The 25,627-nt window shown below is 40.1% G+C and overlaps 1 protein-coding gene across 1 annotated transcript; it reads right to left on the bottom strand.

Annotated features, from left to right (window-relative positions):
• Nucleotides 1-60: 60 nt before the first annotated feature.
• On the bottom strand, nt 61-25,585 carry pik3ca (phosphatidylinositol-4,5-bisphosphate 3-kinase, catalytic subunit alpha). Its single transcript, XM_080886142.1, has 26 exons — nt 25,253-25,585; nt 24,777-24,851; nt 20,012-20,118; nt 19,617-19,785; nt 19,203-19,329; nt 18,651-18,860; nt 18,161-18,255; nt 17,909-18,064; nt 15,168-15,413; nt 14,730-14,815; nt 14,049-14,154; nt 11,981-12,133; nt 11,717-11,851; nt 9,482-9,606; nt 8,771-8,852; nt 8,374-8,538; nt 7,994-8,097; nt 7,689-7,860; nt 7,462-7,568; nt 7,258-7,379; nt 6,790-6,868; nt 6,278-6,448; nt 5,986-6,103; nt 5,194-5,345; nt 4,924-5,086; nt 61-4,779 (listed from the first exon to the last, which is right to left on the bottom strand). Exons 3-26 carry the CDS (start codon nt 20,065-20,067, stop codon nt 4,672-4,674), a joined length of 3,207 nt encoding a protein of 1,068 aa, XP_080742268.1. The 5' UTR covers nt 20,068-20,118; nt 24,777-24,851; nt 25,253-25,585; the 3' UTR covers nt 61-4,671.
• Nucleotides 25,586-25,627: the final 42 nt, after the last annotated feature.

Here is a 25,627-nt window from a genome sequence, read left to right as displayed (position 1 = left end):
AATGTTCATGTTTTGCAAGGTTTGTAGTGCCAGAGCAAACACAGCTGGGTCAATCTTTAACAAATTTATTTGTACATCTTCACAGAACACTCAGATGATGAGTCAGTCAGTCGGTCAGTCAGTAAGTCAGTCAGTCGGGGTACAAACCTTTACTCCTCGACCAGTGACCCAAAAACAAAACACAACATACATTTATAAATAAAAAAGCAGGTTACTGTGAGGGCAAACTTGTCCTAGAAACTAGCAAACTTAAGGCATTCATTTATAAATGTCTGTATGGCTGCCTATTAGACTACAATATAAAAAAAAAAAAAGGAAAACAAAATGCAGCAGGAAGAGTATTCAGCTTCACCCAATATCATGCAGGTAGGCTGTGAGTAACAATACATTGGCCCGGCGTACATTCATTCATAGTATAGGCTAGAGTTCTGACAACATGGTATGTTATGGAAATATTAGTACTGCATACCAAAAAACAAAGAAAAAAGTATTAAAATGAAACCACAGAGCATGTAGCCATGTGTGAGAGTCTGAGACACTTCCGAACCTCCAAATTGAATATAAATGATCAATATTTCACATATTTTGTCCATATTTTTATTCCCTGCAAGTCTAAGTGTTCAAACCCTTCCACATCTGTTCAATTCACCGAGAGAGAGAGGGACCGTCGTTGCTTCATTTCTAAATATCGGGTTCCATACAATTAAAAAGATGGTGGACACAATAACATGAACACCAGGTAAACAAATAGGAACAGTAACAGAGACACCTCAGACTAGAGGCAGCACACTATAGTCTTCACAGAGGCTGCAGACTTTTACATTCACTTGGTGTTTGTGTTGTTATGGTCACAGTGAACCATTTTCCCTCCGCTCTCGGTTCTTTGGACACATAGGGGGTTTAAAGACAACCAACAGTCATCTCTGACGTCAGCTGACTCTGCAAGATTGCAAAACAACAGAGATGTATCTTTGTGATACTCTGTCCCCTGCACATAACCCAATCATACAGTTAAACTGAAACAAATGGAGAGAAATCAGATCCTGTGATGGCATGATTTGTAAATCTGAACCTGTGCTGAGCCATGTGATGGTTAAAAGGATAGGAAAAAAAAAAAAATCGGTTCAGGGAGAAAATGGTAGGGCAACAGTTACTGCACCACTTCAGCACCAAAGCTGAGGGATTAGAAGACGTTTTAAACGAGCATGGTCTAAAGAAGACGCCTACGTTTTCCCCTGTGACGTCAAAGCTGCCACCTGATCTCAGAAAATTTGAACTCAAGCGCAACTTTAGTTCTTCATTAGCTGAAAATGCATTTCTGGGCATCACTAACATTTACTGAGGGTGTCAAACAGGCAACCTGTACCCAATGCTTCAGCAATCGGTACAACACACACAGACCCCTTACACCTCAAATCTAAACTGACAAAATACAGCTGTGGTTTCGATTCATGGTGCTTCAAGTAAAACGACTAATTTATGAAAAAGAAAAAAAAAAAATCTAAGTTTACCCTCATTTATGTTTCCTTGCAAATGATGCAAAAAAACAGCATTTTTGTGTGTCTGTTTGTTTTTCTTCTCTGGCACAAACCAGCCAGGAGAGAAAATGATTTATAAAACATTTAAAGACACCTTTGCTGCTAGTGTCATCACACAGAGGCAGAACATGTACATACACACAGTGTGTAGGGTTTTCATTGGAGCCCGCCAATGAAGCTCTGCAACCTGTACAGAACGGAGCACGCACACGCTCGCACACTTTGTTTGGAGAGTACATGGATATTAAAGAGAACACTACACATGAAGCCTACCATAGAAAAAAGGCTAGACTGTAACTGTACATACATACTGCTTAATGCTGCTTCAAAATGTACATCTTACATACATACTGGTTATGCTGCATGCATACTAGGCTAACGTTCTTCTTATAGAGTCCTTCTGGACAAAAAGGCATTGAGAACTAGAGTTTTTCTTTAAGTGCATACCACAATATTTTTTGTATTTTTGTTTGTTTTTTTTAAATTGTAAAAGTCTGTAATATGCCTCACTGCATGACACTGTTCAAGCATCAGCTTTTGCAGACATCAGCGATACTGTCCGATTTGGCACGTAGAGAAAAACAAAGGAATGCGTTCTGTGCTGATGACCTGCTGTGTAGGGACAGAAACACGTTACTGATGCAAAAAGATGAGTCATCAATGTTAGCGACTGAATACATTCTAGCCATTAATGCTGCAATGATGTGACGCACGTGCGCGCGCCGCATCGCGACAGAACACAACTTTGGCTTTTCTATACAATCAGCAGTTGAAGCGGCAAAGTGCAGACTGTTTCCCCACAGACACGCCGGGTCTCATACTGTAGTGTCCTAGTGTCTTTCCTACATGCACCGTGAGAGGCTCCATTTCTTGTAAAATACTACATTCTCTCCTTAGCAGAGCACACTGCGAGTTCCACCAACTACGGCCTGCCCAAAAGACACTATGGAACAACAGTTTCCAAGCTGCTTCATGTAACACTGCTAACTCTTCTTCGTATCTCATAGGCCCCCCACCCAAAACGGTTTTATACCTTTTTTTCACGTCTTGGGTTGTACACACAAACTGAGCATTAATATGAATATTCATTGTGCCAATCACATGACCCCAAGCTGCCCCAAAGTGCAAACAATCTGTTTAAATTTTTCATCTTTCAATACATTTTCTGCCACCTGGATAAACGATCCAATATCTGCTGAGCCAGCGCCCACTTTCAGAGGCTTCCAGCTGAATTTCTGAGGACTTCATCTCGTAACTAACTAACCTCCCCCTCGAGACACTCATGCTACTATTTCAATGTGATTTTCAAATGTAAAAAACACAAAACAATCCCCAAACAACCAAAAAACAAAAATACAAGACCAACATAATTCAGTGTCTCCACTTGGCAAAAGACTGCAAGCCTCAAATCAAATGTTTCAAAAACACAATTTAAAATATACTTCAACATTTTAGCAACTTTCTAATGAGAGATGTGTCAAGACCCGCCAGTCTAACAAGGTCAAAAGGACCGCTAAGGCGGTCAAATCATTCGCTAAGCCTGCCATGCTTTTTGACTTAGTGCTGTCAGGGTTTGCTTAGGCAGAGTTTGTAGGGCTCAACAGTGTGCAGTGTTGTGCTGTGATGCCAAGGCTTTTAATCAAGAGGAAGACTTGACATTCCCCAGGGCCTCTGCTTGCCAAAAAACAAAACAAAACAAAACAAAACAAAACAAAACAAAACAAAACAAAACAAAACAAACAAACAGCCAGAGGCTTAATATAGGTCCCATTTTTCAAATGTGATATTGGCACTTTAACGCTTTCCATTTTGCATCATTTAACAAATTATCCCAAGTAGGGCTGTAAACTAGCCACAACGAATCGGGTGGCCAAATTAGATGTTAAATATAAGGGAAAAAAAGCTTAAAACCCCCCAAAACAACAACATCAGTCTTACTTTGTGAATATAAAAAAATTGAAAATTGAGGGGTAAAGTAACAGGGGTAAGCGGTAGCACTGGTGGTAGTGTGAAGCTGCAAACATGTAACACAGATGCTTCAACCTCAATTATATTTACAGATACACGCACACACACGCACACACACAATGAAAAAACAAAACAAAACCGTGTTTCTGAAGAGTCAAGTTCAGGTTTTGCCTTTTGCTGAAACTGAAAGAAACTAGGTACATAAATAAATTTAAAAAGTCATAATAAATCTGTATATTATTCTCTAAGTGCTGTTTTTTTGATGGAAAGGCATCATCACCCTGAAGTTTATGCAAGAGTCTAAAGCTGCACCACCATCTCTGGGGTGAAGTGCTGACTCAATGAGGCTGTTTGGAGTGGAGGGTGGAGGCCTACAGATCTGTGCAAAACAACTCAAAGACTCTCCTGCAGATTTGCAACCTTGACGTTTCCACACAAGGAGTTCAAAGGAAGGAGAGACAACTCCAAATCATCTGCGAAGGGGCGACTTCACCACAAAGATGGGGGAAGACATCATAAAGGCTCCCGTGCACCAGTTATCCCGTACTGTACAACAAACCGCAGCTAATTTAGACTATTTCTTGTGCCAACTAGCTCCTAATGACAGGGGTGACAAGATTAAAAAAAAAAAAAAACCTCCATTCTAGGTGGAGAAAGTGTGCAGCACTAATACAGCAGAGGGGGCAGCAGGTTGAACTGTGTGGCTACATTTATACCTTGGCAAAAATGTCATCTTTACACTGAGTTTTCCGAGTTTTGGTTTTTATCACTGAGCAATGGAGTAAAAGGATAAGATTTTCCTTGGTTGGCCAGTTTGTTCCTGTTGTGGTTTAAAAAAAAATACAGAGGAAGCATAATAGCCATGGTGGGTACACCTCCACAGCAACAGGAAAATGCTCCCATGTAGACCCTGAAACAGGCAGCGGATACTCGGACGGCATCATCAAGACCAAACAAAAAACAAAACCCCCCCAAAAAACCCACAGAAACACAAGAACCTCGTTTAGAAAAAGAAAAATGCTGTAAAGAAAAAACAGATCAAGCTGCAAGCATCCATCCTCAGGGAGCCATTTGTGATATCTGCTGTAAACGAGAAGAGCCTTGAAAGACTCGTCTGCGTGAAGTACTCCATGCTGGGACTGGTGGATTGGGTTTGTCTGCAGCATCAGTTTAGTGCATGCTGTCTAATTGTGTGGAATATCCAGTCCATCTTGGTGGTCCACCCTCCATGGTGAGCATCATTCATCTGCTTCATGAAATAGTCCAGTGCCTCCTGCAGCGTGAAGAAAAACAATACAAGATAAAAGATTAGAAAACAAACCACCCAAAACACATATTCAGAAGTTTAAGAAAGCCAAATGCGGGGCTGAAAAGATTTTAAAAGAACAAAACACTGTTAGAGAATGGCCACGTTTACCTGCTCTGTTTTCTCCAGTGCCAGCGTCTTTCTAATGTAGGCAATGTCGTCAAATGACTGCAGCTCAGGCATGCCAGAGCCGAGCATCATGGAGAACAGGTTGATGAAGAGGTTGGCGTGCTGCCTGATGGCTAGGTAGGCTTTATAACACATCTCCTGAAACCTAAAGTGATTGTAGACTTTGATTAACAAAAGTGAATCTTCTTATACAATCGTGTGGTACTGAGGAAGTGACCAGACAACATACACACAAACACATTACTGGAGTACCTTTCAAACTCTTTGGTCTTTGCGCACTCCTGGGATCCTTTGCTGATGACGATGAGAAAGTCTTGTGTCAGAACAAAGGGCACTCGCTCTCTTTTGTAGCCAAACTTCTTTTTCTTATGATCCAGGAAATGGCCAAAATCTATATGAAATAACTGAAGAAGAACAAATAAAGACCAACAGAGAAAGTCAGTAACTAACAAGTAAACTTCCTCTGAGGTTAAATCCAGCACCAAGTTAGCGATTTTTACGATTTATCACAGGCTGTATTAACTGTTAATGGTCTGATACCATCATATTGCTGGTTTATGACCAGCTTGATGAACCAAAGTCGCTTTGACTGACAGTGGCAAGTTCATTGCTCACAGACCAAGAACTCTGATTGTTCCACTGTTTCCAACAACTGTTTGTCTCCAGTGTAACTCTAGCATTAAGGAAAGTGGCCATGCCAGCCCCTGTTCTGGAAAATGAGGAACTCTTTGTTGAGTTTGTGAGAGTTACCAGAGAGCCACACAGCAGCTGCACAAAGCTGCAGCCACTGTTAAAACGGATGCCAAGTTACTGAAATCAGACTTAAAGTGTTGTGTCCCCAAAAAGGAAAGAAAGACCTGGTTCAAATAACATTAAAACCACGTCTCTCTTCCCCTCCAGACAAGGAATGCTAGACAAGACCCGCTTAATATGGATATTAAAACATACCAGGATGCCTTTCCTAACATATTTGTCTCTCTCGACATATATATTGTTAAAATATTTCGCCCAGCCCTGCTGCGTATGTGTGCAAATTCAAGTCACCTGTCCATCATCTTTGACCATAATGTTGCTGTTGTGCCTGTCTCCTATCCCAAGGATAAATGTAGCTACACAGTAGCCAGCACAAGACCTTGTGAACAGATCTACAGCCATGTCATACCTGCAAAAGCACACAAACACACAATTAACTTGGATTTTTAAAGAGAAATTACAAATTAGTACATGGCTAAAATCAAATCAAAGAATGTCCATCCACAAACTAAAAGTTCTCTATCTGACACTGCTCACTAGTGCCAAACGGAGACGTTGCACAAAGTATCAGGACAAAACTCACATCTCGCCCTTGTTCTTGTCCTTGAGCCACTGATGCAGAGTATTCGAGTTGAACTGCAGTGCCCCTTTCAAGCCTCCTTTACACTGAATCTGCATGATGGTGTGGGAGTTGCGAACCACCTCAATGAGACCCACGCAATCTCCTAATGACAAGCAGCCATAGGGCAACATCCTGAAGACAAAACACATTTTCTTCTTAGCCAAATGCACGGTCACAAGGATCTCTCTCACACACACACACACACACACACACACACACACACACACACACACACACACACACACACACACACACACACACACACAAAGCAATAACAAATCAAATCAAATCACTTTTATTGTCACATCACATGTGCAGGCACACTGGCACAGCACATGCGAGTGAAATTCTTGTGTGCGAGCCCCACAAGCAACAGAGATGTGCAAACACAACAACACAAACGAGCAAAATACAAGAATGGCCAACCTGAAACTAATAAATATATGTACAACAGGAGAGAAAGAAAGTAGTACCGTAGGTCCAGTCCCTGATTCTGCCAAATGTTCTCCATGATCTTAATAATCTGCAATGTCAGCATGTCCTGGCGCAAGTCTACAACACAGATGCACACACGCACACATACACACAATAGAGACAGTTAATTGCATCCGTGGATACCTACAAATGAAACAAGTACACAATATAAGGATCAATTATTCCAATTATAATAGACAAAGCTCGCCAAGAAACTCTGCATGCTCTAATCAGCAACATTAAGGACAGGGTCGTCCAAACATGCTGCAGCCTTCATATAACAGACCACAAAGTGTGAGCAGTTCTCACAAAGCTATCACAAAAGGAGGAGGACCGAGAGACAGCTAAAAATGTAGGCAGTCATTAAAAGCTTTCCACTAATTTTCTCAAAATATATTAATGGAAATTTGGTAGTGTTGCTCAAAGTGTCGTCAGTGTAAATGACTTTTTCTGTGTGTCAGCGTTACCATCTCCATTTTTGAAGATGATTTCATTGTTCTGAAAGAGCATCTCAGACATGATGTCGGGATTTTCCCAGTTCAGCCACAAAGGCCTCTTTGCTGACGACATAATCCTGCATTCATCTAACCTGTAAACAAATTCAAAAAGATTCAAGTTACTGAACAGATACACACACAGACACACACACAAAATAATCTCTTGCTTCTGACCTCAAGTTTCCAAGTTGATGCGCAGGGTTTAGAGGAGACGTAAAGTTCTGCAGGGCATCCATGTAGTCTGGCCTCTTCATCTGTTCCACAAGAAACCGCATCTGAACCTGCATGAGAGACACGTACACAACCACAAAAAAGCCAAAATGCACACAGATGAGGAACCAGTTCCACAGCATGTTCCTTATACTGTAAGCAGCTCTGACATGTGTTGTCCTAATCAGTACCTTCTGCGTCTCATCCTTCTTCTCCTGTTTGAGGATGTCGGTGAGGTTTATGAGCTTCTCCATGGCCTCTACTTGCCTGCTGAGGTGTTTTAGGTACATGCCACAAGCACGGCAGTAAGCCTCTAACAGCAGCCCAAACCTCTGGCTCACTGTTTTATTGTGCATTTCTGACCTGCAACAAAGCCACATCGAGAAAAATGAGAGAGAAGCAGAGAGGAAAGATTAGTTTTTAAGCCTTCTGGAGGGATACAGTGAAAGGAAGGTACATGTAACAAAAACAAACAGTAGTCTGAATGCTGACTCACTTGAGATGCCAGAAGAAGAAATGTCCTATTCTCTGATTGGTCAGGGCCTTTTTGAGGAGAAAACGGGCCAGGGGATTGTCAAGATACTGCTCGTATTTTAAAACCTAGAAGAGAGGAAAGATTGAAAGAAAAGAATAAGAAGCAGTCCTTGATGCCTTCCCACCACGGGGTCTCTGTACACTGAACACCAAATACAACCCGAGGCATTACAGACCAGAAAGTCTTTAGCAAAGAAGAACAGGACGAACAAAAACACACAGGCTGAAAGGAGGAACTCCAGTAATGAGATTCCAAACATACTTGGTGTCTTCCTTTTTAACCCAGTTTTTCCATTTATCAGTTCTTAAAATTCAACAGATCCAACACTTGACTGGACCTACCTGTACAAGCTGGATCAAGTACTGGGACAATTTGTCATCAGTCAGGTATTTGTCAAGGCAACGTACAGCAAAGTGCCTGACCATGGGGTCTGGATAGTTACAGTCCAGCAACTCCATGGCCTGCTCAGGACGGATAGACGGCCACTCCTTCAACAGACAGTACATCTGGAAACAGGCAAACCAAGAATGATGAAGATGTGTTCATTAGTAACACACTTACTTAAATGAAAAGCTTTTTTTTTTTTTTTTACAAGTTGGTGATTATGCAAAGAAATGCTTTGTACAAAGTAACTGACAAGTTTCAAAAGCAGTTTCAATCTAACTGTGTACATAAACTAAACATCCTTGAATATTCTATGTCTGAGATGGAATAGACAATTATGTGGCAGGAAATTACCTGTGCTACTTCATCTCTGGAGTTCCACTTGACCGCGAGAAGGATCTTGGGAAGGATCTCTGGGATGTTCATGCAGTAGTGCCTGTTTAAAAAAAAAAAAAGGATTGACATTGTGCTTTGGACTGGAGTTTCATTCATAACCAGCTTTGTTTTACATTTATGCCCCTTTTCCATTAGTACCTGCTCAGAAGGACTCACCATGGCTGCGACAACTCGCCTTGGATCAACTTGTTTTCCAATGCAATTGAGTACCAGCTAATGTGTGTGGTTGTCGTTATAGCAACACTGAAGAGAGTCCTGTGACGAATGCTACAACAAAGGTGGACATCGAGGTAAAAATATACCTGCTGCTCGGTCTGTGGTTTTTTCTCAGACTCGGGGACCACAGTGTTGTTTTTTGTAGCCATTTCCCTCGTTGCTGGGTTTCAAAAATGACTGTTTTGATTTTCATGAATGAGACACTCTCATGACTCATCGAGTGATGCCACTGACCAGCTAATTGGTTGCACGCAGTGTGACAACAACACATTTTAGTACCTGGTACCAACTGACCTAATGGAAAATCTGTAAAAATTGTGGCAAACCATGGTGAGTCGATCCCAGTTGGGGCTTTAGAGTACTCTACATTTAAATATAGCAATGGAAGCATTGGCCCTAAATAAAGTATGCAGTAACACAGCGTAGTGCCATGTTTGCTGGTTGAGAGGGTACCTGTGTCTCCAGAGAAAGTCTTTCTCCTGCTCAGTGATTTCTGACAGAGGGTCTCTGTTACTCAGCTGTCTCAACTGCTCGGTGTCACTCTCTGTGAGGGCGTGATCTCTGGCCACTCGATTGCTCTAAAACATACCAGAAATAAAACACATTCAAACACTACATTTTTACATTAGACTCAACACGGTAGCAGCAATTAACAAGCTATTAACGCGGTTATAAAATACCTTCACAACAACACCAGCAAACAAGATAATGCTTTGATCACATAAAAGTTAGGAAGCAACAAAAATGTATCATATTCACTGGGGCTCCATGTGTAAATGAACCATGATTGTGTTTTTATGCTTGTAAAACAAGAAAAAGTCTGAAAAGTAACAGAATATTTTAGAGGCACAGCTGCAAAATGACAGATTAGCTGTGAAATGTTTCTACTAAACACTGAGACAGAGTTGGAGTGCAGCTGGAACACAGCACAACCACATACAGCGTAAATTCATCTGGAGACAGACTTTTATACGACCCCAACAATGAACTGTAATCCTGAATTAAAGCTTTCCCTTCGTTCCTTCATCACATTCATAAGACAAGAATAAAATCTGTTGGAAACTGGCTTTGCCCTTCGTCCAGTCATTAACAAACATCCTTAATAAATACTGCAGACAACTCATTCTTTTTCTGGATGAGTGATATTAACGTCACATCACATAGCACAAGACGGGCACTATTACACTTGACACGCATATCATGAATAAAACATGAGCTCACACTGTTCACATCTTCTCACATGGCACAGTAACTCCAATAACCTGTCACTTTAACACATCAGTCACGGTTTTCTCTCACATAGAAATCAAATAAGACACGCCATCATGTTCACCGTCATAATAAATAAAGACATTAACTTACACTGCGCCTTGCAAAGTACTGGAAATAACTGAATTAATTAAGTTTAATCTAGTCAGCAGTGATTTTTTTTTCCATAAATGTCCAAAATAAACTAAAGGGGGGGGGGGGGGGGAGTGGACTGTGGGTTTTTTGTCGCATGTTTCTGTGTGTCTTTAGAGTTCAGTGGGTTTACAGTTTAGTGGGGCTTCATTAGCACTTTGTGACTACAGCTGTTCACAGCACAGCTCGACATGACCAACCCCTCACACAGTGGAAAACCCTAACTGACGTCAAAATAATTTGTGCTAATTGTGTCTGTGCTGCCAATAATGTTAAATGCATGCAAATGTTTTGCTAGAGGCAGCACTATTTTGTGGAAACAAACTGCATTTTTGCACACCAACATAACATAGACATGAATAACGCCCAACTATATTTAGAGCTGACCTTGCACAACGCACATATCTGTGCTTGCACTGTGGCATGTGAGCGGACGTGAATAGTGTGAGGTGATGTGCTAAGTTATTCATGATGTTTGTATCAAATGTGAGGAATGCTCAACTCATACTACATGGTGTGAGGATCATGTGATCATAACAAAGGCTCTGTTCATACCTGGAATTAACAGGGTTCTTTGGAGAGCCAATCATAAACAGACACCTCCTGGAGTGTCAATTCACACCCAGTATTAGAAAAAAAAAAATGTCCACATCCATGTTATTGGATCTCATTTCAACATTTTACTTGAACATTTAAAGGCACATGCTAAAGTCAGGCCTGTATGAGGCAGCGGTGGTCTTTCCATGCCTGGTCTGTTGAGCAGGCTTCACTCCATTTTAACCTAAGGCACATTTGGACATACTGTGCTACAACACTGCAGTCATTTGTGGCCCAGCCAACCTCCAAATGTGGCCTGAGACATTGGATCTCAGTACAATAAAGCACACACCTTTGACCTTTTAAACAAATGACTCAATATCTCAATCTACATACAAGTATTATGTATAAGCCATATGAAAAGAAAGCAAATATTTGAACTCTGCCAGCTGCAAAATAAATGTTTTGCCAGTGTGTATCTGAAAGTGAATATTTTATTGTATTTAATATTAATTTATCTAAAGTATATGCCTGTTTTGCAAATTCACAACTGCCTGTAACAAGTACAATGGGGTTAATAGTTCTTATATTCCTGACCTGCTTTACAGAGTTCACACCTGCAAGACTCATGCTGGTCACAGAGATAAGTTTGGAAGACATTTTCTTATATAAAGGCTGTGGGGACCCTATCTGCAACCAAGTGTGTTGGCTTAAAGTTAGCTAAACACATTTTTTACAGTCTTATATTACCTGCCCTGAGAGGTTGTAGTTGAACCCTAGTTCCCTTGAGATGGTCCAGTTTGCGTGATCTTCCACTGCATTCATGTCTGGGTATTTGACAGGACTACTAAAGTGGTCAAACTCCAGCTCTAGACATGGTGTTTCCTGGAAAAATAAAGATTAAAAAAATATTTTTTATAAAACGAAATACATTCGTATTCCTCATTTTGTGGTTACAGCTTGGTTATTTGTTTTGTTTGTTACATTTATTGACAAGATGTTATACGCAAATACCTTATTTGGGTTCGACCCAGTGACTCCGATGGGGTTCAGGAGGTCTTCAAGACCATGGGGGACAGGCCAGAGATTCAGAGCCATCTTGTTGGCCACCAGCGTGTGTGTATAATCAAACAAGTTGACATTACCCCATGCTAGTGGACAATGCTCCTGGGAAACAAGACAAACACAAATACCATGCATATTATTTCAAATCACAGAGATTTTTAACACGTGACAACTCTGACTAAAGTTTACCTCGCATAAAACTAAATATAATTATGATACAGTAAGAGAACTTGGCCCACAAAGGGGTTCAGACAAGAGACAGGATACTAAGACACTTGGTTCAGTGAGCCTTAAAACTGGTAATTTATCATCCATGCTGTCGAAACTCTGTACGGGCTCGGCAGGCTCCTTGGCACCAAGACCAAAGGTTAGGTTTCATTCTTGGTTAGAGAGACAAAAGTGATGCTCTTTGGTGGATGCTGTTAAATTGCCTTCTTAACTATAATGAAATAATGGCCACAGTTGCTAACTCTGAAAGGTTAAGTATATGTAAGTGAATGTGGTTGATACTTATTTTAATGGAACTGTGGTTAAATTATCTTTGTTATTCAGTAACAATGTATTTAACCATTCCATTCCCATCAAAGCTGCCCTTTAAAGGCCTGACAAAGGCTAGTAAAACGTTTCTGATAACATCTTGATCTTCACAGTGAATTTTCACTACACGGCAGCATTTGAGCCAGATGACAAAGAGAGTGACAGATAGAGTTACAACATGCAAGCAACCAGTCAAAATGCACCTATTTATAGTAAGCTGTGGAACAATGGGCTGCTGTAAAAGGAGTGTTTATCTTTAATTCAGGTGGGGCATGAAAAAGCATCCACTAACCTGACCTCAACTTAACGTGGCACAACAAGAGACGGGACTCACCCCAGGCGTGTGTTACATTATCCACCATTGGGACACACTTCAAACACACTGATACACACATCTAGCTCTTCCCTCAATTCTTCCATCAGAAGGAGACGGAAAGATGAAAGAAAAATCAGCAAGTATGGTATATTGGCCACATCCACAAAAACAGACCCATGCCAGTTTTATACCACACAGTAAACATAGACACCATGTGGTGTAAACAACATGTAGAAAGACTTTTAATGCCACTTTGCAAGTATCAAGAAGAGGTCATTCTGCAGCTTGGAAAGACACCACAAATGATTTTCTGATCAAAAATTTGAAAAAACTAATTTGGAATCCACCACTTCCTGTTATTATGTTACTCTGATGTGAGTGAAGTGAGAATAACTAGCACTTTTCACCACATGCCTACACCTATTATATGAATGGAAAAGTCCCTCCAGCCGATTGTGTTTCTGTTGATGTTTTTTGCCACCACAGTGCCCACGGCTGATTAGTAATTAAACAGAGTCAAAAATGATACCACAGCGTCCATTTACTGTGGACACATATACTCAGACAAACTGACACACAGGGCACAGCAGGTTCATTCATGATGCACAAGCACACACACACACACGTCGGGTATTTATATCTTGTGGGGACATCTAATTGAGAGAATGCTTTCTCTAGCCACTTACTCTAAACATATTATAACCCTGACAGTAAAACCAAATTTTGAGTCTCAAAAATGCCTTCAAACTTGTGGGATTTTGGTCCCCACAAATATAGTAAACTTTGGTCCCCACAAAGATATGAACACACACACACACACACACACACACACACACACACACACACACACACACACACACACACACACACACACACACACACATTTACATAGGTGCCTATTGACATTTACCATTTTAAAAATGAATACACATATCCTTTATTTGGGGCTTGCAAGAGATTTGCTGTCTATTTTAAATCATTTGTAATCATCAAAAATACCTTAAACTACCCAGGTTATTAAAGTTTCACTAAAAATGGAATTTTACAATTTTACCAATACCAACTAAAAGACGTAACAATGACAACCAACTGACACTTTCTATTTTTGCAAGCCAATTTCCTTTCAATGATGAACTCAAGCAGAGCTTTGGAGCTCTTTCCTACCTCCTTGGCTCCCTTTCTGCCCTTGACAGAGCAGATAGAAAGGCAGAGTCTGGCAGCACGGGGGATGTCTGGGATGTACATATCATACGTAAGCCACTCATTCCACCTGTAGCAAGAATGAAAGCAATTAGAAAAGTCCAGATATATATGAACAATAAAATCTCAGGTGCATCTTAAGCTATATTCCAAAAAGGTTCTTAAAAAAAATCTCTAAGATCTACCAAACTATTTCCAGGTTCTATCTCAGAGAAAAATAAATGCTCACACACATTACAATGGCACACCTCTCACTGAGGTCACAGTATATTTTAAGCAACAAAATTTAATTACACAAACAAATGTCAGATGTCTTTGTTTTAACACACAAGGGCTCCAATATACATTCATCTAAATAATTTTCTTTATTTTGAGAGCGAGTGAGGACCAACACAGCATTCACAGTAATATAATCTGGCAGTTTAATGTTACTATCCTGAGCTAAACTGTTAACTTACCCTCCTGCCTCCAACTGCTTAATGTAAATGAGTAGTGTAGACTGTCTACAGGGAAACTTCGGTAAAACACAAAAGCGAATTAAAGCAGGATTCATTTTCTTTATCTGGCACGAAAATTGACTGTCACCAACTGCTGAGGTTTTCCATCTAAGGTTCAATATAGTGAACTGAGAGGCTGGACAATTACCTGGGATTAGAGCAGGGTACCCTCTGTGTATTTACATTGTCACACATCTGTTCACCTCCATGGTAAATGCCTGTCCTCACATATATCTATAAATAGAGAAGGAAAGCAAAATACATCAAAGAGGAAAGTTAAAGAAGAAAAATAATCTGGCAGTTTAAATAGATTCACAAATGGGATTCCACAAATCCACATGAGAGCTGCTTTCCCCCTTTATTGAGAATCACTGTTCACACCAGATCTCAGCAATGACTGCTAACAGGATGTAAGTAATGGTAAGATGTTGCAAACTGTCATATGAAACTACTCACAAGCAGTTATTAGTTTCAGTTCATGTACTTATGTAACAATTGCTAAGTCAACTGCAAAAATGTAACTTCTGTTCTTTGGTGGCTTGACTGGTAACAAAAAGGTCAGCCCTCACACTTGAGCTGGCCCCACCTTGTCTATGTCCCGTATATTGACGTTAACATAGGTGGCACACAGGATTCGTATTCGTAGAGTCCCGTTGATGGTCCACAGAGACTTGGCAGCTGCCTCCCCATTCATATACGATGTTGCCGTGGAGATGCGTCGGGAATATGATGGCATGACAAAGTTATCTGTAGGCAATTGGGTGTACAGGCTGTCCTTAGCCATTAGCATCAGGTTAGGCATCCTGCCCAGCATGATGCAACTACGGATATACTAGAGGGAGAGACAGAGACGGGGAATGACGCAGAGAAGGACAGTTAGTAGAAAGTCTACACAGAGCTACTGAGCAGATAGAGTTTCACAGTGTCAAGGTGTGATGCTATGATGTCAACTGGTCATTTTCCAGGAACTGCAAAGGAAAAAAAGAAAATGGCACGTTTCTGGATTTTTCACCTTTTCTCTGAAGGTATGTTTCTGAAACATGTTTTTATGAGAGTGTTCTCGCAAAATGACATAAAATAGAATTCTTACAAGTAATGGACACATTTTACATATCTACAATACTTAGAATAAAAAGATCTTTAATGGATTTACTGATAAATATTGACCCAAAGGACTGCATGACCTTTTTTTCTTTAATTAAAATTACTTTTATTCCTTTAAGGCAGCAGGGCTGATTCAGTGTTAGGGTTTCAGTATGGGTCTGTCAATCACTGTATTCTATTGTGGCTTAGTTACGATGCAAGTAGATCAATACTCACTTGTACCATGTTTGTAAATGATTAAACTTTTGATAAAAACTCCTCTAGGTTTACAAGAAACTGTCGAATGATCACAGTCCACACAGTGTTATCGCTGCAGGATAAAGTTGCCAGCATCCCTATAGGGGCAAATTTCACTGACTGAAAGCCCAGGTTGCACCTCTACAGGGAGTGCAGAATTATTAGGCAAATGAGTATTTTGTCCACATCATCCTCTTCATGCATGTTGTCTTACTCCAAGCTGTATAGGCTCGAAAGCCTACTACCAATTAAGCATATTAGGTGATGTGCATCTCTGTAATGAGAAGGGGTGTGGTCTAATGACATCAACACCCTATATCAGGTGTGCATAATTATTAGGCAACGTCCTTTCCTTTGGCAAAATGGGTCAAAAGAAGGACTTGACAGGCTCAGAAAAGTCAAAGATAGTGAGATATCTTGCAGAGGGATGCAGCAGTCTCAAAATTGCAAAGCTTCTGAAGCGTGATCATCGAACAATCAAGCGTTTCATTCAAAATAGTCAACAGGGTCGCAAGAAGCGTGTGGAAAAACCAAGGCGCAAAATAACTGCCCATGAACTGAGAAAAGTCAAGCGTGCAGCTGCCAAGATGCCACTTGCCACCAGTTTGGCCATATTTCAGAGCTGCAACATCACTGGAGTGCCCAAAAGCACAAGGTGTGCAATACTCAGAGACATGGCCAAGGTAAGAAAGGCTGAAAGACGACCACCACTGAACAAGACACACAAGCTGAAACGTCAAGACTGGGCCAAGAAATATCTCAAGACTGGTTTTTCTAAGGTTTTATGGACTGATGAAATGAGAGTGAGTCTTGATGGGCCAGATGGATGGGCCCGTGGCTGGATTGGTAAAGGCAGAGAGCTCCAGTCCGACGCCAGCAAAGTGGAGGTGGAGTACTGGTTTGGGCTGGTATCATCAAAGATGAGCTTGTGGGGCCTTTTCGGGTTGAGGATGGAGTCAAGCTCAACTCCCAGTCCTACTGCCAGTTTCTGGAAGACACCTTCTTCAAGCAGTGGTACAGGAAGAAGTCTGCATCCTTCAAGAAAAACATGATTTTCATGCAGGACAATGCTCCATCACACGCGTCCAAGTACTCCACAGCGTGGCTGGCAAGAAAGGGTATAAAAGAAGAAAAACTAATGACATGGCCTCCTTGTTCACCTGATCTGAACCCCATTGAGAACCTGTGGTCCATCATCAAATGTGAGATTTACAAGGAGGGAAAACAGTACACCTCTCTGAACAGTGTCTGGGAGGCTGTGGTTGCTGCTGCACGCAATGTTGATGGTGAACAGATCAAAACACTGACAGAATCCATGGATGGCAGGCTTTTGAGTGTCCTTGCAAAGAAAGGTGGCTATATTGGTCGCTGATTTGTTTTTGTTTTGTTTTTGAATGTCAGAAATGTATATTTGTGAATGTGGAGATGTTATATTGGTTTCACTGGTAAAAATAAATAATTGAAATGGGTATATATTTGTTTTTTGTTAAGTTGCCTAATAATTATGCACAGTAATAGTCACCTGCACACACAGATATCCCCCTAAAATAGCTAAAACTAAAAACAAACTAAAAGCTACTTCCAAAAACATTCAGCTTTGATATTAATGAGTTTTTTGGGTTCATTGGGAACATGGTTGTTGTTCAATAATAACATTATTCCTCAAAAATACAACTTGCCTAATAATTCTGCACTCCCTGTAGGTGTGTGTGGCTGCAATCAGCCAGCATTTTTCCCCCATAGAAGTTTGCTGAATGAGGATTTGGGTAGGAAAAAAAAAAAACAGAAGTGCAGTTTTTGCATCAGAAACTGCTCAATAAACTCTATTTTTTGGACATAGCTACGAGAGACACAGCAAACAGTGAGTTAAGATAAAAAAAATATTGGACATATCGGAAAGTCCAGCTGTTCATGATTATGTAATTGCATGGCTGTTTGTGTGCACAGCTGTTGTGTCAAATTTATCTGTGCAGTATGCCTTTTTACCTTGTACTGGCTGATGGGGTACTTTTCCAGCAGGTACTCGTCACAGCCGCAGACTTTGAGGATGTATTTACCCTGATATTCCTGAACACACATCTTTAGCTGCTCTGGGGACAGCAGCATGCTTCGTGTCTTCTTACGAATGGCCTCTGCAATCACCTGCAGAGCACCATACATGCAGATATTAAAGGTGGTGAGTATTATTTATTACTGGACTGTTGTATGGCTGGTATTCACACTGCTCAGGTATCTTACCTGTTCAGGCACACAGTCGTGGTTGATCTTCAGTGTGTACTTTTGCTTGTCATTATTTGGAGAAACAATCACCCATATTACAACAATAATTTGACCTACCAAAAAAAGAGACACAAAAATAGATCAAAACACTTTTCCATTGCACTGACAAAAAAACAAAACAAAATTAACTATCGTAAGGGTTAGGATATTCATTTGAGTACTATGACTAATATAATAGCATTACACCACTTACATAAACCTAATAACTGCTATAGATAAATCATTAGACCGGATAGTTTACATTAACCATGAAGAAAATTTAAATGCCCACTAGATTCCTGTTTTTTTGTATTTCACATGTAAAAGTTTTCTTTATATATAATGTTCGTAAAAAACAAAACAAAACAAAAAAACCACACACACATATGAGCCCTGCATTTTCAAAATGTTTTTCCCTAGAGAAAATAAAAGAAAAAAATATGGATCATTGACAAAAGTTCTTGCCTACCTTTGTCCAGTTTGCTATAGATGTGTTTGGGAAGTTCCTGTGTTGACTCTACATTAGGTGGGTAAACGTACAGCGCTCTGCTGTGGGGCCCACTGGCATCTCTCAGCTCCACAGAGTCTTTACAAACATTCAGGATGTTTCTCCTGAAGTCCTGAACCTCAGAGTCCTTCACAAGGTCAAACTCACACACAGGCATACCAATCGCGAAACCTAACAGAACAGAAACAAGAAATGGCTTAAAAGTTTTAGTAAAGTCATCAGACAATCTTTTTAGCTTGCCTCCTAACAAAATTCTGAGTAATTCACAGATTGTTGCATCTTCACACTCTTTTTGGTTTATCAACAATCAGTAATAAACGGGAAAAAAAATACTCACTTAAAATTGACTGTTTTGCTACACTTAGATTTCTTTTAACTTAACAGACACATATAAAGATATTGTATGATATGATATATTATATTATAATATAATTGACTTATCATTTATTTATTTATTTTTAATAACAATGTTGGAGCACAACCACTACTTAACAAATAAAATGAAACTCTCACCAATCTCTCTGTTGAGGATCTTTTCCTCTCTGTTGCCAACTGGTTCAATGACCTTGAGGAAAGGCTGAAAGAGTCGGAGGTCGCACAGCCTCCGGGTTTCATCATAGAACTCCTCCCGCTCTGCTTCCTGTAGGAACGGAAAAAACAAGAGGTTGCGTTCTATATTCCATTTTCGTTTATTGTTTTTCATGAAAGCTAACAATGAACTGTTGTGGTAGCCAGCAGTCTCTCTATAGGTGTAAAATGGATGGTTCAGAAAAGCACAAATGTGTTTAAAGGTCTTGAATAAAGATGAATGTTTATTTTTTTTGTAAAACCATCCAATTAAAACAAAGTGGGTTACCCCTGTAATTTTCACAAAACTGGAACACAGATTTAGAGAGTTTAGATATTCAACTGAGTGAGAGTTCTCACCTGTGTAACGCTGACGAAGATGTAGGATGTCTCTTCCTGTAAGAGGTGATGGAGAGGATATTTTCGGGCCTCCTTAAACAGCTCATGTTTGATGGTGATGAGCGTGGCCTCACGGAGACACTCCAGGGTCAGAATCATCCCATTGGGCAGAAGGCAGTCCACCAGAATCCTGCAGAATAGCCCATCATCATTACAAAATGTTCATGTTCAGCATTACGATTTACTTTGCGCAACTTACGCTTTCTTTGGGAATTGGATATGGCATTTACAAAACAAACACATACAATTAATTTTTTATTTCCAGTAAAGGAAATTAAAGAGCTAATAAAGTCCTTCTGTGCACAACAGTGATAGCAACTTCATTTCTTTTCACAGAACAATCCAGCATGTCATACCTGGGGGGCATCAGGTGGATGCCCCATAGCTCCCCTGAGGATGGCCTGGGAGGCATCTTTCTCTCTGTCTCCCAGCTCAGTTACACAGATAAGCTGCAGAGTGCAACCTGAAAAAGAGCAACACTCATTAGTGCAAATAACAGGAAATTCTGTTAAGCTCAAGTTGCAATGGTGACACCAATCAAAACAACTAGAGTGCTTCAATACAGTTTATGTGATGCATTTGTTCATGAAATATATCAAGTCAAAAACATGACCAACTGGCAAATCTTGTTCGAATGCGTATGAGCAACATACACAAGGTAACCCATTGCACGTTCATTGTGACTTTAAACACTCCATTAAGCACCTTAATGCATGAAATTTGATGAGTTATGGCCCAACAGGAGCTACATCTGCTTGAATGGTTGCCAGCACCGCTTGCTCAATCTGCTTTACTTCCAAGTCACTGTGGTTTAGGCTCAGCTGTGCTCAGTGAGTTAAAGAGAACAAACATGTTCGATCAACCACATTAAAGCAGGGCTGAAACTAGTTCTGTGAGCGCAGCACACACAGCATGTGCAAAAACTGGAAGAGTTTGTCAGTCGAGAGTATATTACCGGCATAACTGTTTGTTTGTTTTTTTAAAAAGAGATTTACCTTACAGATAACATTACTATAGACAAATGCTTACTAGTTGATCACAAAGACCCATAAAGCATATTATCAAAAATTAATTTCTATATAGCCTTTACCCAAAGCAAGAGTAATCTAAAATATTAAATTATTCAGCTTTAAACATCTGTTGTTATACATGAAGCTAATTTGGAGTAACATTCCTGTCACATTGGTTTTCCACCCTGCCCTCACAAGAAAATACATTTTTACTCAATTACTGTCTGTTTGGTTTAGCAATGTCATGAAGACAACCTTTGTTTGGATTCAGTCACATTTCCTGATCACTGTTCTAGTCTTGCACTCTCCTATATTTAGAGCATCACCTTGTAAAATTTCCAGTCCATTTGTTAGCAAGTCAAACTTCTGCCTGGGTTACCATTTGCTATCCTGAAACCATTAGTAGATTAGATATGTTTTGAAGTGGAGGTATATGAGATATCCCTATAGTCAGTATATTAAGACAATAAAGGGTACGTAATAGACAGAACTACAAGCACAGACACCAAGTAATGTACTACTATGGAAGGGATCAGCAACAATAACCTTACCAGTCCTTTGTGATATCTGTTACAATATAACAGCTTCTTCAAAGCCATCAGACTTCATTGACAAAAAGTTATTTATATTGTATTTAAAAGGTATATAACCTTCTTGATAAGTTCGTTTTTTTAAGTTCTTGTTTGACTATCCTGTTCTAACAAAGTTATTCAGATTTGAATTAACCCTCTAAAACATGTAGAACCATGAGAAACTGCTGTGTGAGAGCATGTTTAATCTGTGAAAACATTCCAAATTCAGAGCACACTTGAAATATTTTAGGCAAAAGTCAACCATATCCTTTTGGGAATCCAGGAGGGTTGAGCGTCTATTTGATTCTCTAAGGCAGAGATCAAATCCAGCCAAAGACTTTCTCCACAACCCTAAAAATAACAATGCCTGTCTTCTATCCCACTTTCACAAATTATCAAATTGTAGCACCCTGTAACAAGATGCCTACACCCTGCATTTCAACACATCCACATCAATACTTACTATAAGATTGGAAATCTGATGACCGCATAGTAACTGTACCCAAGCCACTCAGACACACATTCGCCGTGGTCAGCTTAAGGTTTGAATGGTCAATCTGTGCTTAAAACTCTTCGTTTTCTTCAGTCAATGGCTAAGGAAAGCCAGGTGACCCAGTGCTGACCTATTCATTCAGATTCAGTTAAAGCTACCAAAACACAGTTTGACATCTTTGTCTTTCCAAAAGCAAATTAAAAGAAGGTGGAAAAAAGAACAGTGTTTGAGACTCCTCTATGCAAAGGCTCTTCCTTGCCTCGGCAGATACAAGTTGGATGCTGTTGAAATTTTAATTCTAAACTGTCTGCATAAATGTTTCATGCAAATTGATCCATGTAGATTCATCTATATTTTCATACCTGAATTCATTCATAAAGAATAAAAAACATAGAACTGCGTCAGACTTTGCACAAATTATGAAGATCTGCTGTCTTAGAACAAGTAAAAACTCATCTTTATAATAATAATAACAGAATTATTTACACACTTTTGCAAAAAATTCAGAATTAAGAATTACAAACAATTCATTTTAAATTACTATATTTGCTGAGTGTCACCACTAACAGTCTAATTTCTTCTTACCATCCCACAGACACTGGAAAATCTGGATTTTATATTTTAAGCATTGCAGTGAGATTTGCATTTTGGGCCAACAGATCAGCTACTCATGTCCTACATCAGTTTCTTATTTTTTTTAAGTTTATTTTATTATTTTTTTTAATATCAACACTGATGTCCAAACTTATCTTAATTTACCCGAGCCACAGGGAGTTTTCATCTCCTTTCTTGGTTTCTCTATTACTGCACAACACTGCCCCTGCCACTGCTCTCCACTTCACTTAAATGTAAACGTATTTCTTTATAAACAGAGAAACACAGCAGCATGTAGATAGTATGCAAATTGCAGGCAGCAGCGTAAGCCTGTGGATTTGGAATGAATCTGATTCACTAACACAAACAAAGTTGTAAGAACAAAACTGGCGGTGCACACGTGTCATGAATCTGATGGTGATTTTGCATGCACCTAATTTTTTGTGCAGGGTAAGAACATTTCCATGCACATATTAGTGAATGAGACCCATTGTGAACTGTAGACAAGTACTACTTATGTCAGCCAACACAAATACTACATCAGGCATAGACAGACCCACTCTGAGCCAGGAAAGAAAGTAGAAGAAGAGAGGAAAAAAAACAAACAAAAAAAAAACAAAAAACCTATCTACATGGAAAAAAATTATACTTTTTGAAAAATTTTTAGTAAAACGTTAAGTTAGTTAGTGTTTAGAAAAAGTTGTAAGAGTAACTTTTTTCACTGAGAAAAAAAATAATATATTGGTCAAGCAGGTAGGAGCTGTTACTGCTCATTTTATTCTAAAAGAACAGTTAGTTAAGGAATGTGATGGCACTAAACACTAATAGAGCCTGTGATAGCTACAAAGAGCATCAGACTGGAGTTATCAGGCAATACTTTGATCTAATTTTACAATACCAATGTTGCCATTACATCCCACTGCCCTACACAATAGGCGCCTGGGCCTGCAGCATTTCTCTTGGGGTCTAGATCACATGGTGTGAGTGAGTGAGTGAGTGAGTGAGTGAGTGAGTGAGTGAGTGAGTGAGTGAGTGAGTGAGTGAGGCATCTGGCAAGATGCCTTTTGGTGCCCAACTTTGGAAATGTACTGAGGGTCTGACTTGTTGGGAGGACACCACAGGAAATATCCATAATATGCAGGTAGAGTTTAATTGTGGAGGTCTTTATCACCACATTCACCCACTACCCCTTGTCTTTTTCAATGTATAATACCAATTGGAAATTTGGAGAGCTAAATGACAGGTTAATGTTTTTGCACCTATTGCAAACCAGCACTGCTGTAAAAAAACAAAAAAAACATATAAGTCACACAATAAAATAAAATAAAAAAATCCAAATTCTATGAATAAATTCAATTCAATTCAAACAGCAGGGTCTTGTAAGATAAAGAATCCTACAATAATACATTGACAATTGGCAATGGTTGGAAGGAAAAACTCCCTTATAACAGGAAGAAACCTCCAGAAGAACCAGGCTAAGAAAGGGGTAGGCATCTACCATGACTGGTGAGTGGAGGAAGACAAGATAATTTTGATATCAATTTAAAATAGAGCCATGCATGTCCCAAATGCAGTATAATAAATAAATTCCAGTGTGATTAAATTACTAAGAACAAATTAAGACTAACTTAAAAACTGAAAACATACAAGTAAATTTATAACAACACTATACTGATGAAGCAAGCTGGAGTTCCACAGGCAGGCAATTTCACACTTGAAGCCCTAACAGCAAACACCCAGTCGCCTTTTGCCCTAGTTTATTCAAGGGACAAAATGATCAAAGTTATAAAATAAGAGGAGCAAGAGTAGAAACAGGGGAAACCCCCTGAATGGAGTAATGCTACAGCTGCTCTAAGTTCTCTGCCCAACTTAAGGTTTGTGACAGAGAGAAAAAAATGCCTGCTAGTTACAAGAAAGGAAAACGGCAAACTCTGTTTACAAAGAACTGCACCATGAATATGTACAAAAACAAGCTAAAATAGAAAACCCTCAGTAAGAACAACCCACCCATTGAGCAGTTCTGCGATGTGTAACCCTGATCAGGATGCAGCTAAGCACTTCAGGACAAAAGAGGAAGCTTCTTCACAACACAGGATGTGGGGCAAGGGGAAACACTGGCCTAGACACAAGCTTGCTTTGAATACTGTCACAACTATACAATAGATGTGTGGGCTAGCCACAGCAGGCTGGCAAGATCAAACATATGCTCGGTCTTTACAACAATCAGCTCAATAGCCCTGTGGTTAACACTAGGTTTGGCCAGTTGCACCACACTGCAAAACAAAGGAAGCTATGGGCAAACAGTGATTGACATCTAGTTTCCTCAGTCTACAGAGTGAGCTTTACCGATTCAACTATCAGTTACCGGAGACATGACTATATTACATATAAAGCGTCTTTGCTGGACAGTGAACAGAAGACTGAGACACCGGGAGATGAATGTGAAACATACCTTAGAAAAACGCCCTCCTATTTGGACGATGGGGCAGTTCCACCCTTCATGTTTCAATCCATCTTCACGTTGTCACTGAAATGTTTGAGGAGAAAATCATAACACAAACAACAACACAGCCTGCATCAGCAGCAATTCGAGTGATTCACACTGCCTAGCAGCAGGTTAGCTAACACTGTGTTTGGGAATGACAGCTCAGAGATGACAACTACTTTACAACGTTTCACGCTATAGATAAAACAATTACACAGTCTCGACAACAGCGTTTATAACCATTCCGCCTCTGGGGAACTACAAACATTATCATTCGACTAATGTACGCCAGACTGGAAATTGTTAATGTTAGCCCCCTTCTTCTAACGTTAGCTAATAGCTAATAGTGAACCGTGTTGGGGAAAAATATATTCCCAACATAAAGAACGGGTCGTGTGTCTAATGAGGGGTGCAGATATAGCTAATTTAATGGAAGAACCTACCCATATGGCTTGGCGTCAACACGGCGACGTGTTCGTGCGCTAAAAGGCTTCCCCCGGCTAATGCCAGTTAGCCAGCTTTCCTGCTAGCCAACCCCTCCGGTTCCCAACGGTGGCTCCCGGCGCCGGTCAAAGCAGGCTGTTATCCGTCTGTCAGCTTCTGCGCCAGCTATCCGTGACAGCAGCCCCGCACTGACAATCAGCTCGCTTTTGTTTTGAATTATAAGCCACACAGTAAGTAAAGACAGACCTGCCTGTCCGGTCACGGGGACTCCACCTGAGGATGTTATGACCAGCTAAACTGCTGGTCGACTGGACAAGTTGTCTTGCTGCTGCGACAATGCAGCCACGCTGTCTGTCTAGGGCCCTCCTCCCTTC

This window comes from Rhamphochromis sp. 'chilingali', assembly GCF_963969265.1.
Source record: "Rhamphochromis sp. 'chilingali' genome assembly, chromosome: 7".
Classification (NCBI taxonomy): domain Eukaryota; kingdom Metazoa; phylum Chordata; class Actinopteri; order Cichliformes; family Cichlidae; genus Rhamphochromis; species Rhamphochromis sp. 'chilingali'.
This window is presented reverse-complemented; position numbering and strand designations above follow the sequence as displayed.

What these genes read in the sequence shown, in the direction of transcription:
- pik3ca (XM_080886142.1), bottom strand. Translation starts at nt 20,067, where the DNA reads ATGCCTCCCAGGCCATCCTCAGGGGAGCTATGGGGCATCCACCTGATG. An exon ending in TCTTCGTCAGCGTTACACAG is followed by an intron (nt 19,330 to 19,616) that starts GTGAGAACTCTC and finishes CCGTTCCTACAG; the next exon opens with GAAGCAGAGCGGGAGGAGTT. An exon ending in CATCTTCAAAAATGGAGATG is followed by an intron (nt 6,869 to 7,257) that starts GTAACGCTGACA and finishes TCTGTGTTGTAG; the next exon opens with ACTTGCGCCAGGACATGCTG.